Below are 16,042 nucleotides of genomic sequence, written 5' to 3'. Positions count from 1 at the left end.
AGGGGGGTTTGGAGTGAACTGCTCCTCCAAGGTATCGGCGAATACCTCGGCCCTCTCCGCCTCCGAGTATGCAAGAAAACCTCGCTGCCCCACAACCGGATGGCGAGGCTTCTTCCCTTCTCGCAGTCTCCTGTTCAACCTGAACACCGAGGAGATGTCGTCAGAGACCGAGGCGAGGTATTCGTTCCACGAATCCTCTCGATGGCTTGTCAGCAGTTGTTTTACCCTGTCCGTTTGATTATAAAAGACCCGCTTATCAGCGGGGGACAAGGTGATTCGATATCTCCTCCTCAGTCGTCGTTTCTCCGTTATGGCTTCGGAGATATGAGGAGGGAGGTCGTTTCGAACAACTGCTCGAGTTTTGGCCGATGAACTGCCTGCCAGGGCCTCGGTCATTGACGACGTGACGCGCCCCACAGTGTCGTCGATTTCCTCCGGGGTGTTCAGGAGCTCAGGATTTACCGGCCTGTACTCCCGCTGGAGGGTCTCGTAGAACCTTTTCCAGTTGACTGACCTTCGGGGTATAGGCGGGGGATCTCGGCCACCCCCTGCCTGACCTAGTTCCATCAGGACAGGGGAATGGTCCGAGCTGAGGTCTTCTATCGTTTCAATCATGAATGGGAGGGTACCCCCCTTCATGACTGCGATATCCAGCACGTCAGGCCTAGATCTGCCTGAGCGATGCACGAACGTGGGCACCTCAGGGCCTACGACGACCAAGCGGCGGGCTCTCGCCCTTTCGTACAGCAATCTGCCATTCGGATTTGTCAGAATGCTGTTCCATGACACGTGTTTGGCATTGAGGTCGCCCATGAGTATCACGGGCCCATCCCAATTTTCCAGCACGGCATCCAGATCTGCGCCGGTTACCGCGTCGTTCGGCTTGCTATAAGCCGAAACCAGCCGATACACCGTGCCCAGATGCTCCACATGCACACACGTTTGCTCCATCACGTTTGTATGAAGAACAACGCGCGCATGCATGTGGCGTCTGTGGACTAAAACCGCAGTTCCACCAGAGGTGCGAGATCCGGGTCGAACTGGCCTATCCGTCCTATATGTAAAATAGTTCCGAAGGGTCAGTTGCTTGTTTGGGTTCAAGCACGTCTCAGACAACAGTATCACGTCTATCAGTAGATCCTCGGCCAGACGGCATAGTTCCTCCGTCCGGCCTACTACTGAGTTGGCGTTCCACTGCAAGAGTCTGAGGGTGGGCCTAACCATACCTGGACAGTACAGCCATGAGGCACTCTATTAAGGACTGAATACAGTCCTTGAGAGATTTTGCCTGGAGCAGGCGTGGCAAAACCATCATGATATGTGGCAGGATATCCTTCACTGTCATCTGCGACAGGAAGTCCATGCCAGTGGTCTCCAACGGGGTAGCCGGTTTCGGATTGCCGCTGGAGGTGCCTTTTGGCGTGGCCGCCCTTTTGGTGGGGCGCGGGGCCACAGGGGCCGCGGTGTTTTTAACAGCCTGCTTGGCCTTCCCAGCCGGAGCAGGCTTGGCCTTCCCAGCCGGAGCAGGCTTTGCCTTTCCCGTCGAGGAAGGCTTGGCCTTCTTCGCCGGGGCCGGCTTTGTCGCCGCCTTTTGTTTCACCACCTTCTTGGTGGTCACCGCCGGTTTTGGCTTGGCGGGTGTTGGGGAGGGTACCTCCCCTTTTTTCACTACCGCCTTGGCCACAGGTGCCGGCACCTCCGGTTTGGGGGCTGATTTTCCCCCACCGGCAACACGGGCCCAGCTGCGGCCGTCAACAGTCGCGGGCTTTTTAATGCCCTTGACCTTATTGACTTGCTCCTTATAATAGGGGCAACCCCGGTAATTAGCCGGATGAGACCCCTTGCAGTTAACGCATGAGGCTGGTTCCTCACGCGGCTTAACGCATGTGGCAGTGTCGTGGTCCCCACCACACTTGACACATTGCTGGGCCCTCTGGCAGTAATTGGACGAGTGTCCAAATTTCTGGCATCTGTGGCACTGGGGTGGCCCCCCTCGTGACACAAACGCAGTCACTGCGACCTTGCAGTAAAAAATACTGCCAAGGTCATAAATGGTCCGGGCCGAAGGGGTCCTCTTAAGGGCCACTAGGCAGGTCGGGGTTTCCCGACCGTCCCTTGTGAGGAGCTTCTTAACCGAAACCACCTCATAGCCAAGGGAGGTCAGTTCCTCCCTTACTTCCTCCGGGGCAGCCCCATAGGGGATTCCCCGTATAACCACCTTCAGCTCCCTGTCCTTCGGGAGCTGAAAGGAGTGAAAGGCGATTCCCTTCGAGTGCAGAAAACTCTGCACCGCCCGGTAATCCGCCTCGCTGCCCAGCTGCAGCCTTATCGAGAGCCCGGTGCTTTTAGCCACCAGGCGCCCCCCGATCCGCGACTTAATGTCGCGCGCTAATGCTGGCCACTCCTTCGGGCAGTCCAGCATTATTGGCGGGATTTTCTCCCGCCTGACGGTAGCAGGCTGTGATGGGGCCCCATCATCAGCCTGCGGGTTGGCGGCTGCTGCAGCCTTGCTGCAGCCCGCTACGGGCTCCATCTCCATAGGAGGCGCGGAGTCCCGGCGTTTCTGGCGCTTCCTAGCGCCAGACCCGCTTTCCTCTCCACCGACGGACAGTTCCGGGGTGGGAGAACGGGGTGGGGCAGGCCTTACTTTTCCTTCCATTGAGGAAAAATAAAGAATAAAATTTAAAAATTAAAATTAAACTTAATTAAACACTTCTTAATGTACACTTGCTGCAAAATAAAATCACTGACAAGAAAAATCAAAACAAGATATAACCTATAGACCTAAACAGGTACAGATTATATCAAACAATTTAAAATAAAATTATTTTTAAATCAGCACAATAGTCCTATAATAATAGGCCATTAACTTAATGTGTTCGTAATGACTACAAGAGTTCACTTTACATTATTATAGAAATTTGAATAGAATAGAAATAAAATTAAGAAAAGGATTATCCTTTTCTTAATGTAACTGGCCTGTAATCCAGGTAGCTGGCCGCCCGGCTGATGTCCTAGCAGACCCTTCTCACATTGTCTGGCGACGCAGGTAGAAGAACTGTTGAACACCTGGCAGGACTGGTTACAACTCACAATCACAGAGCACAATAAGACACAACCTTTCACTACAAGAGCCAAGGATGGAATCCATAAAACTATGAAGATTGTTAATCGATTTGTGACGTAAGAGAGCATATTTTTTAAATGAAAGATTAAAAAATCGAGATCTACTTCATTCCTCATATTTTTCTACTTTGGTTTATCTAATCCTGTTACTTTTATTAACAATTTTATCATTTGTGGTAAGGTAATGATTTTTATCTCGTGTCAATGGGATGTAACATTTATATTTATGAAAATTAAAAGACTTATTTTCGTCTTAATCAACAGATTACACAAAGAGCTAGTATCGATATTATGTTTAAAATTTAATACGTAAAATTATAATATATAAATTTTGTAACGTGTTAAAAAAATTTTCAAAAAAAAAATCGGTAAATGAACCCAGAACTTTCTATATGATCAAATGAAGTGCTAATTTTTATTTTTATTTTTTTTAACACAATACTGATAGCTTAAAATATAAATTAATTTTCAGTACATAATAATAAACATTATTTTGTGAAATTAACTTTTCTTTAAAATTTAAGATCCATCAAAAATATTCAAGAATGTTTTTTTATTGATCATCAAGATGCAGAACAAGAAAACTTCTGAATACTTTTTATTCAAATCGTATAAACCTCTTAATCTCCTTAAGGTATTCCTTTGAATAAAATTCTAGATAAAGTTTTATGAGTGGTTAATGGAAAGATGATACTTTTCACAGGCTAAATTTATTGATAAAACTGTGATATTGTCTTTAATTTTACTGTTTCTGAATCTTACACAATCTAATAATCATTTATATTATGTTTATTGTAATGATTTTATTTATTTTTTAATATTTAAAACTTTTCTGTGACTTTATCTTTGATGTTATTTATTAATATTAAAAAAAAAAGTTTTTTTGAAGGTGTTTATTATCTATCCATTATTACATATATACGTGACGGGAACGTCCTATAACTGTGTTGTCAGCTTTTTTTTTTTTGTTGAAAAAAATCTAAATTTTTATCAAAATTTATTCATTTAGAAAGCTATGTTGATTCGCAGAGTGAGGTTGAATTTCGGTTGGTTTCTTTCTACATACGACGTTCTATCTTCGAATATTATATCCACTATTTTATTCTGTTTAGTTTCGGTAATTTACTGTAAGGTATTACTTCACAGGATGATATTTATGAATCTAAATGAAGTTTAGTTTTGAACAGTCTCAGGTCGATCATCCGTGATACATGTGGTTAATTGAAATCCAACCACCAAAGAACACCGGTATCCACATTCTACTATTGAAATCCTAATAAAAGTAATTGACTTTACTAGGATTTAAACCTTAGAACTCTCGACTTCGAAATAAACCGATTTGTGATGACGAGTTCACCACTAGACCAACCTGGTGGATTTCAATTTTACTATTAGCAGTGTCAATACTACTTCACTCGACATGTTAATGATTTATATTTTTAAACTTTAACGAATAATAGTAGAAGGAATAGATAAATAGTAGAAGGAAGATTAAAAAAAAACGAATCAACATACTTGGCATTTATAGACCTAGAAAAGGCATCGATGACATAGACTGGAATAAAATGTTTAGCGTTTTAAGAAAATTAGGGTTCAAATACAGAGATAGAAGAACAATTGCTAACATTTACAGGACCCAAACAGCAACAGTAATAATTGAAGAACATAAGAAAGGGAGTCCGACAAGGATGATCCCTACACCCGATACTCTTTAATCTTTACATGGAACTAGCAGTTAATGATGTTAAAGGACAATTTTGATTCGGAGTAACAGTACAAGGTGAAAAGATAAAGATGGTACAATTTGGTGATGATATAGTAATTCTAGCTGAGTGTAAAAAGGATTTAGAAGAAACAATGAACGACATGGATGAAGAACTACCGCTTGAAAATAAACAAGAACAAAACAAAAGTAATGTAATGTGTTGGAAATAACAAAGATGGACTACTGAATGTGAAAATAGGAGGAGAAAAGATTATGGAGATAGAAGAATTTTGTTATTTGGGAAGTAGAATTACGAAAGATGGACGAAGCAGGAGCGATATAAAACCGAATAGCACAGGCGAAACGATCGTCTTCAGTCAGAAATATAATTTGTTCACATCAATAATTAATTTAAACGTTAGGAAAAGATTTTTGAAAGTATATGTTTGAAGTGTCGCTTTATATGGAAGTGAAACGTGGACGATCGGAGTATCTGAGAAGAAAAAAATTAAGATGCATTTGAAACGCGATTCGCCTAAAGTTAATGTTTGGTGTGGTGTGTTGAAAAATCGTGTAATAGAGTTTTTCTTCTTTGCTGAAAAAACAATTAATGGAGTTGTGTATCTTGACATGTTAACCGATTATTGCTTTCATCAGCCGGATGAACTCGAAAACATTCATCGACTTCATTTCCAACATGATGAATGATGGGTGTTCTCCCGCACTTCAATGCATCGGTCACGGACGCTTTGAACGAAAAATTTGGAGATCGATCGATAGGCCGGTAAGGACCCGTACTTTGGCCTCCAAGAAGTCCAGACCTGACACCTTGCGATTTTTTCTTGTGGGGGTACATCAAAAGCGTTGTTTATACACAAAAAATTCGCGACCTAAACCACTTAAAAAACAGGATTAATGAAGCAATGACAACCATTAACGAAGAAATGTTAACTAATGTTTGGAGAGAAGTTGAGTATCGTTTGAACATTTGTCGAGCGACTAAGGGCGCACATATTGAAATCTATTAATTATGTAAAAAAATGTTTGGAAGACAAATTTGAAAAATAAAAAACATAAACTGTAAGTAATTCTGTTTTAATTTAAACCATGTTCAAAACATAAAAATTCTTTTATGATAACTCTGTATAATCAATTTTGAATCACTATAATCTCAAAAATGTAAAAGTTATAAAATTAATCATATCCGATTATATGAAACGATAGTCGATTATCGAACTGTATATTATGTTATATTGGTATTCAAGAAGAAAAAAACATTTTAAAGACAAATCGATATAGTTTAACGGTACACCGAGCAAGTTGAGATAATTGTACGTTTTTTTTTTATTTTGATGAAAGATAGAAGTGGTACGGTAGATTACATTTTTTAATTTAATTCATTTCCTAGATTTGGTGAAGAGAAAATCCTGATATTCACCTCCCCGTGGTAAAGAGGATAGAACGATTCTAATACTTCTGGTGTGTATACAAACAGCTGATAAATGAAGGGATTAAGTTATTCCCGGTATAAAGAATTCTTTCATTACAAGTACCAACGGCCTCAAAGAGCGGATGAAAAGGGGTGAGTACCGGGCATTCTACTGTTTTCGAGAATGGGAGGAACTCTTTAGGAAGTCAATGGTATTAATACAGAAGGAAAAGGAATTAAAGATCCTAGTGATAATGAGGCCAAGAGTGTAATGCCAAGTCTTGGGCTTCCGTACGCTCTACCCAGAGTTAAGGCATTTTTTCATTTACAGACCAACGAAATCGGTTGTACCGATGTGGGGGGGGGCCCATCTTGCAGAAAAATGGATTATTCAAACTCTTCGTTTAGTTGTGTAGTCTTCATTTAAATCCATTATTTTAAAACTTAATTTAATTGTGTCTTCATTCAGCCAGTCTTGCAGCATCTCAAGATAAGAATGCCCCATTACGGTTTTCCTTCCAAAAAGAAATAGCCAAAAAAAATCTTTGTGAACGAAACGGCATAAAATAAATATTAACTCTTGGAAAATCCGCTGAACAATCTCATCGGATTCTTAAATCTCCGTATGTGAACAATGTGACCTTATCATTCTTCCATATCAACTAAGATCATATCACAAAAATCTTTTCGTTTTATTCTGTCACTTACACGAAGAGCTTCTACTGGTTGTAATCGGTACGAGCTGAAATACAAGCGTCATCATAATACAATTCAAACAGTCGTATGAGGATTTGTAAATTATCGGCTAGCGCAACGAGTGGACTTTTTTGAGCTTCTCTGAAAACCTCTTGTAGTCGATTGAAATCGCCAATAAACAAATAGAATTTTTCAACAAAATATTAAAAAAATTTAATACTGAGAAAATCTAAAAGTTACGTCGATTGAGCATGAAAAAGAGTCTAAAAAATTTGATTTTTATTAAAAAAAAAAAAAAATAGAGAAGAAATGGTATTACATTGTATTGTATAAAAAATTATTAATTAATATAAATATTGTATTTGAAAAAAAAAAATTGTATTGCATTGAAGTGGAAAAAATGATTTCAATTTTGGTAATGTCTTGAAACAAAATCAATACTTTTTTTAATAAATTTCAAATATAAAGTAAATTTATATTTATTGTATAAAGAAACATTTACCATTCCTCAACGCTGTTAGGAGAATAAGAATAGCTATTTAATTTTTTTGTAATTAAAAAAAATCTTTAAGTAAAATTAAAACCTTTCAGCAGTTTTATTACTTACTAAGAAATAAAAATGCCGTTCAGTTCTTTACAGATTATTTTTAAAGTACGGAAATTAATCGACAGCTGCATACGACATATAACTTAATATTTAAGTCCCTCTATAATAGTCTCTAAAATGATACAAAACACATAAAACGATGTACAAAGTGTAGATTATATTCATTAATTTCAGATCATTTATAAATCTTAACGTAAAATCAAATGAAAATACATAAATAAATATCGACCATTACAGGTCTAATTTACGTCATTAAACATGCAAAATACTACTCTTTGACTGTTATATAATGAGGAAAAAGATTACTATTTTTTTTTTTCAAAAAGGTTCTGTCAACAGGACATTTGTAATTAGATTTTTTTCAAGAAAAATAAATGCGCTCACGTTAAAACTGAAACTATAAGTCAAAATGTTAAAAATATATAAATTACTAAAGAAAATTGTAAAATAATTAATATTTATATCTCTTTCTTTTACCCTTGAAATATTTTCTGAAGAAATTTTAAAATAAATATCTTCGTAACGATAAACTAAATTTTAACATTTAACAATATTATTTTTTAAGAAAGTTTAAACAAATTTTTAAAGGCTACATTAATACTAGTATTCTATTGTAAAATTCATTTTAAGCGAAACAGAAATAAAATATTCAAAGAAGAACTTCTGAAACTCTCTCCGGTTTCTGGATGAAAAGTTATTTCGTTTAAATTTCTCTTGAAATCTAATTTTTAAAATATAGTCAGCGAAAATATTACCACCCATCCAAAATTAAAACAATCTGATGTGAACACCACATAGTCATGTGGTGTTCAACAGGAAGTCTCTTTGTACGCCTATTAAATTACATACACATTTTTTTTTTTTAAATGAAAAGTACATAAAATTTTATTTCATTAATAACTGTTGATATTTTTTCATATATTTTTTTATTGTTATTTTACAATTATTCATCGTAAAAGTTTTTTTTTTACAATAAGAGGTTAGTAATATAAAATCAATATATTTAAATTAAAAAAGGAGATGAAGTCTGATTCGAACGGATGTGCCTTCCCCTTGTAAGATCCAAATATTTCATTAATTAAAGTTTCATTTGGCTATAACTCTAGAACCCATAAAAATAAGTTACTTATTTACCACTTATAAGTGGTACCTATTTACCGTTTAAGAAGACTGATGTAAATAATGTCAACAAAAAACAAATAAAATTTTAAACATGTCGACTTTTATTAACAACAAAACAGATTAATTTTTAACAGATTGAAAAAACTTTTGACATTATTTACAGCAATAATCTTATAATTCAAATCTCTACAATTTATGTTTAAAAAATGTATGATTTATTGCCAATTTAACAACGTTATTGTACGTCAAACGTAAAAAAAAATGTTTTTTGACCCTATTTTTGGCGTTTTACATGGGATATCTTAGAAACTAAGATATATACAGTTCTGGGACCTATTTTTTTCGATTTCCCAGCTCAAAAACCATAAGAAACAATTGAATTTGCCACTTAATTGACCTTCCCAGAATTTCAGAAAGCCTTAATTTACCCAGAGGAACTGAAACTCGGACGAAATCTTTCACTCTGTACAACTCGCTAACGAAGCGTTTTCGGACTTATGTTTATATGAACTTTTTTCTTATTTTTAGCCTCTAGAATGAGTTGTCAATGTATTGCCCTATCCTCCTGAATCACTCTGTATGTAAAGATATGTATCAAGTTCAATTATACATTTCATTAATTGTCAAGATGACAATTCATTAAACTGTTATTCAACAAGCAACAAGGTCAAGGTGTTGTCTTTATTCAGCACCTATGAACATACAGTCCAATCTCGCTTTAGATTCTACCAATCATTATGTGGGAAAGTAAAAGTAAAAAATTGGTGGCACTATATTTAAACTAGGATGAACACTATTACCATAATACGAGTATATATATATATATATATATATATATCAAAGGAAAAGTAAAGTAAGGTCCAAAACTACTGTAATTACTGATGATTGTAGACAGATATTGATCGATTATTTATGTAGATACATATTTCAATTAAATTAGTTATTAATGTTTCAATCATTCAATTCCATATTATAATATATACAACTAATTCTCTAACAAAAAGTAACTGACCTTTAATCTTCTTATAACTACTTTACATCTCTTTAATGTCGTCTATGCTTTGTCAAACAATCTTGTTTACGCCGTTTAGTGTAAAGTCGCTTTCATTCCAATGAATTCAAGGTTATGGTGTTAGCTCATTTCTATCACGCATTATTTCATTGCTGTTTAATCTTAATGTATATATAAGGCTTAGTGTTTTTTTATTCTCAACCAATTTCAATATTGTTATAGTTCCTAGAAGTCTATTTCTCTTTGTCGGCTCGATGTCATTTCTTCAACTTGCGTATTCAGTATTATTTTAGTTATGTCTTCGGTCTCGAATTACAACACGTGCTCTCTAATCGTTCTTATACTAACACTAAGACACTACTCTTGTTGCCAACACACACTCTCTCCTGTTCATTGCCTAGCTGTGGTTGCCCCCTCCTTTCGTTCCCACCATCTTTTTCTGCAGAGTTGAACAGACGGTCACAATGTAAACACTTTTTTACGTTTTCGCTCTCAAGATTTGTGCTAATTTCTTCATCACCTCCATACTCGCATGCCCGGTGCGGTATTCCTGTGTCGAAAATTGTACTCGTCAGTTTTTCGTGATTTCACAGTTTTCTATGTTCGTCCAGCCTCGTTTCTTCGTTAAGTTGTTTTTCAAATTCACTATATTACGTTTCTCCTGAAAGTGCTTCAATTACTACAAACCGCCATTTCTATCGACGTCGAATCTTCTCGAATCGCAGATTTACATTTTCCTCGATCCAGAATCTCCAACCTCGTTACTACATATCTACTACGTATTAGTCTAACTCTACACCACGTCTCACCCCTGCGTTCCTGATACACCACGGCGGACTATGCCCAGGAATTACTGTATGTATTCTTTTACCTTCATTCACGAGTTCGTCGTTTACTAATATTTGTGTGCTACAGGCAAGTTTAATTATTTATTACGTTTAAACAGCTATTTTATCAGTAAAAGTTTGTGGAACATTCAGTTCATCACACCTTTGCCTTTCAAGTTTCAATTTCACTTAAGTACCGTCACGACAGGTTACTTACATAGGGTTGTCATTATTCAGCTGCAACCTATTTTATGTGCTCAATTAATTTCAATGCGATTATATTGTAATTAACTCTATATTTTTATGTTTACTTATCACAATTTGATTATTGTTATTAACTCTTTTTGTACTGGAATATCATTGTGGCCTTTTTCTACACTAAACTAGAATTACATGTATTAATTATTTAACGTTAAGTTTGTTGATGTTCTTAATTCAGAAAAGGCCAGTGCTAATTAAGATTTGTTGTAATTTATTTTTTCTAAGCTAATCACATCTGTTCACTGCTAATTTTCATATTACAGTATATGTTAGTAGTGCTACTGTTTTCCAGTTCCACTTTCTATTGATGTTATGTTTTAAGTATTTAATTTGAAAAAAAGGTGTTCTTATGTTCTCTTGCTTTTCAGGCTTTGTTAAATTGTGTATTTAAAAAATGTATATTTATGTATTTTTGCATTTAACATCATTGTTCATATGTTGATTCAGCTGATATTTTAAGTATCATTAAATTATGTCAATTTCATAATTGCCAGTGCTAATTAAGATTTGTTGTAATTTATTTTTTCTAAGCTAATCACATCTGTTCACTGCTAATTTTCATATTACAGTATATGTTAGTAGTGCTACTGTTTTCCAGTTCCACTTTTCTATTGATGTTATGTTTTAAGTATTTAATTTGAAAATAAGGTGTTCTTATGTTCTCTTGCTTTTCAGGCTTTGTTAAATTGTGTATTTAAAAAATGTATATTTATGTATTTTTGCATTTAACATCATTGTTCATATGTTGATTCAGCTGATATTTTAAGTATCATTAAATTATGTCAATATCATAATTTCTTTTTAATTTTTAAGGTTATGATTTAACATAAGTTCATTTGTTCATTCTAATTAAAGTCCAATTTCTTTTGGCAAATACGAGCTGTGTTTTTTCTTAGTTAACTTTACCCAACAACTCTAGATAAATGAAACACCATCAATTGATGTTAATGTACCTCCTTATCAATACAAAGAAATGGTTTAGCAGTGGTATATTCTAAATTTATTTTTAATTGTAATACTATTATTTATTTTTTTTAACTAATAAATTAAAAAATTATTTTCAGAGAGTAATTATACATATATATATACATGAAGAGCAAAATTAAATAATACATACTTTAATGTATTACATATAAATAAATAAATAGATACAAGAGTAAATAGGATTAATAAAGAAATAAACAAAAATGAGGCAAACGGAATCAAAAGAAGAATTGATTGGTAGTAAAGAAAATATGAGAAATTCCGTTGAAAATTTACAAGAGCCAGAAACAACATTAACGCATATTGAAAAGAGATTCCTTTTATTAGCCGAGAGGGGAGATTGTGCTTCTGTTAAAAGGTAATGTATGTATACAACACTTTTTTTTATACGAAATATATATTACATTATAGTATCATTATTATTACTTTTTTTTTTCGATTGGACCATCTAAGAATCACGTTGTAAAGCTTTAGACTTTTTTCTCTTTTCCAAAATTGTTTCATTTTTCCTTCAGCTTTTCTCTTCTTTCTTTACACCATTTTTACTTTTCGGCTTTTTTTGAAATTTAGACTATTACTTTTTAAATGAGTTTCCATTTTCAACTATTTCTTCTGAAATCTATAATATTTTTAAATCCCTTATCAACTTCTTTAAACAATGCGATTTTTAATTTTTTTATCTATCTTCAGTCATTTGACTGGTTTGATGCAGCTCTCCAAGATTCCCTTCCAGTGCCAGTCTTTTCATTTCGACATACCCTCTACATCCTACATCCCTAACAATTTATTTTACATATTCCAAACGCTACCGGCCTGCACGATTTTTCCTATCTACCTGACCCTCTAATAATAAAGCGTCTATTCCAGGATGCCTTAATATGTGTCCTAGAAGTCTGTCTCTTCTTTTAACTATATATTTTTCCAAATACTTCTTTCTTCATCGATTTGCCGCAACACCTCTTCATTTGCCACTTTATCCACCCATATGATTTTTAATATCTTCCTATAGCACCACATTTCAAAAGCATCTAATCTTTTCTTCTCAGATACTCCGATCGTCCAAGTTTCACTTCCATATAAAGTTACACTTCAAACATATATTTAAAAAAATGTTTTCCTGACGTTTAAATTAATTTTTGATGTAAGCAAATTATATTTCTGATTAAAAGCTTCTTTTATTTGTGCTATTCCTCATTGTATATCGGTCCTGCTTCGTCTATCTTTAAAAATTCTACTTCCCAAATAACAAAATTCTTCTACCTCCATAATCTTTTCCCTTCCTATTTTTATATTCATATACATTATTTCTACTACATTTCATTACTTTCGTTTTGTTCTTGTTTATTTTCATGCGAAAGTTCTTGCGTAGGACTTCATCCATGCCGTTCGTTGTTTCTTCTAAATCTTTTTTACTCTCGGCTAGAATTACTATATCATCAGCAAATCGTAGCATCTTTATCTTTATCTTTTTAAGATTTTTCATCCATTCTGTACAGATGTCCATAAGATTTACGTCTTGTTTTTCTTATTATAGTTTCTATTATTTCTAAATTTCTATAAATTTCTTCTGAGTTTTTAAGCCTGAATGCTCCATTGTCGATTTTAGAGCCGTGACTTTTTCTTAATATTTTCTTTTCCATTTTAATTATGTTAATTTTTGAAAAAATTTGCAAAAATTCTGTACCGTATAGGAGGGTTTCTGGTTAAATAACTTTTCTGCAATGTCTAATTTTCGAATTTTTCGAAAGGGATTTTTTGTTAAATAAGTTTTTTGTTAAATGAAAAGCCAATTTAATTTTTCTTAATCTAGTTTTAATACTTCTTTTTTCAAAATATCTGGTGTTATCACATCTCCCAGACCTTTAAATTTATTTGTTCTTTTAATAATTTTATTTTTTTAAATTTGTGATTATTCTACTTTTACTGTTAGAAATCCATTCTGTCTTTTCAAAGGATATTTTTAAACCTATTTTATTGGCACATTTTTTTTTATTATTGATATTTTTATTCTTGCTTCTTCTTCATTTTTAGCCAAAATTACTAAATCAATCTGCAAACTCAAGGATGGTTACGGGAATGAATTTTCCTTTGGCTCCTACTTTTTAATATTTTGATTAAAAAGTATTATTATTTTTTTAATATTTGATGATAATAATATTATATATAAAAACCAATAAAGTTATTACAAAAAAAAAATCGTTTTTTCCCAGTATTATTCAATATTATTTGAATAACAGAAAAAAAGAAAGAAAACAAAATATGTTATTTGATTTTCACAAAAATTTGTTAAAAAAATCACGACAGCTGTTTCGAAACCTTCCTCAGTTGTTATGAACTGAAAAATAAAACTAAATGTACATTAGAAAGAAAAGGTTAATACAAAAACCGAAAGTAAATAACAATAATAATATTTTATTGTATTCTTTTTTTTTTTAATGTACTTTTGTAGCTTTAGTTTTCTGTTTGTAATATCTGAGGAAAATACTGTGTGCTGAAACAGCTGTCGTGATTTTTTAATAAATTTTGTGAAAATAAAATCAAATATTTTCTTTTTGTTATGATGGATTTTCATCATGTAACCGCCTCATTCATCGATTATTTGAATAAAATTAAATTATTTAAAAAAAAAGAGCTACTCTAAATAATTAATGAAATTAATTATTTATCAACGTTAAATCATTTTTGTTAATTAATTTATCATTGTTATTATATTTGTTTAATTTATAGTTTGTAAATAATAATTATTATTTAATCATAAATTAATAATTATTTATTTATTCAAAAACAACAGCTGCTTAAATATGATAATGAAGTTTTGTAGCGTGTGAAAAAATGCCTTTCCTGACCGAGACTCGAATCCGGAACCTACGTTTGAATGGTAGAGACGCTACCACTCCACTTCGGAGATCGGATCGGAATAAAAAAAGAAAATATAGACGTATGTCTTTAAAATAAAAATAATATAAATTATAAAAACAAAAAATATATTTTTATAAAAATAATTATACAATTCGTTTTAAACAATCCAAGTCGAAAGTGGAAAGATATATTAAATACAGTAAAATATACATAAATTCACCACTTCGTCTGACTCAAATTTTCACTTACGTTTCAAATTTTAAACTAATACTGTATAGAATTTAAATGTACAGTTATTTACTACAAAAAATAAACATTTTGCTTAAAAATAGAAATAAAAAAAAAGTTATTCATAACAAATTTTGTTTGCTTTTTTTTATTTATAGTCGCATCAACAATTACAGCGACTTATCAGTGAATTGTAACTGTACCGGTGTAATAGTGTAGTCTTGAACATATTCAGGCCAACCATTCCTGAGAAGTGTGATTAATTGAAACCCGACCACCAAAGAACACCGGTATCCACGATCTAGTATCAAATCCGAATAAAACCGACAACCTTTGTTAGGATTTGAACCTGAGAACTCTCGACTTCGAAATTCGCTGATTTATGACGATGACTTTACCATTAGACCAACCCGGTGGGTTATTATAATTATTAATATTGCTTTTAACAGGAGATCAATAAATATTTGAAATTTGTATTAAAAGAAAATCAATAATATTATTGAAAATATTATATCCTTTGAAATTTTTCATTAAAATACATCCTTTATAAATGAGTCACAAAAAATATTTTCTCAAAGGCATATGGAATAACCTCTGCAAAAAAATATTAATTAGAAGGAATATTCTAAAAATTGTTCTTACAGAAATTTATTCAGGAATATTAATTATCACTAGCCGGTCTGGGCTGGCTTCTATCGCCCTTCTCTTCTAGCCGATAACCACTGGACCTCCGCTGTGTTGGTTAACTTCATGATTTTGAAATAATAATGATAAATAACAATTAACGCCTGAAAAGATCTCTTTCTTCTAAATGTGAGGGAAGTGTTGAAAATGTCTCTCATTCATATTGTGAGAGGTTGGAGGGAGGGACAATCACACACACACACACACACACACACACACACACACACACACACACACACACACACACACACACACACACACAGAGAGAGAGAGAGAGAGAGAGAGAGAGAGAGAGAGAGAGAGAGAGAGAGAGAGAGAGAGAGAGAGAGAGAGAGAGAGAGAGAGAGAGAGAGAGAGAGAGAGAGAGAGAGAGAGAGAGAGAGAGAGAGAGAGAGAGAGAGAGAGAGAGAGAGAGAGAGAGTGATACAGTGAGAAAGAGTGGTGAGGGACATAGAAGCTCTGTACCCCGACACACGCCCAGCAAGAGGGCTAAAATTATTAC

The 16,042-nt window shown here is 34.0% G+C and overlaps 1 protein-coding gene across 2 annotated transcripts in view; it reads left to right on the top strand.

The window, feature by feature from the left end:
- The window catches only part of trp (transient receptor potential), a 176,601-nt gene that overhangs the window by 26,945 nt on the left and 133,614 nt on the right, over positions 1-16,042 (top strand). For both annotated transcript variants that reach the window (XM_075378421.1, XM_075378420.1), the window contains exon 2: positions 11,850-12,127. In XM_075378421.1, the coding sequence (XP_075234536.1) occupies positions 11,973-12,127 (155 nt within the window). In that variant the 5' untranslated portion in view covers positions 11,850-11,972. The remainder of the gene's footprint in view (positions 1-11,849; positions 12,128-16,042) is intronic.

The sequence above is a fragment of the Lycorma delicatula genome, chromosome 11 (assembly GCF_047948215.1).
Source record: "Lycorma delicatula isolate Av1 chromosome 11, ASM4794821v1, whole genome shotgun sequence".
Lineage (NCBI taxonomy): Eukaryota > Metazoa > Arthropoda > Insecta > Hemiptera > Fulgoridae > Lycorma > Lycorma delicatula.
Note: the sequence above shows the minus strand (reverse complement) of the source record. Positions and strands in the feature narration are given on the sequence as shown.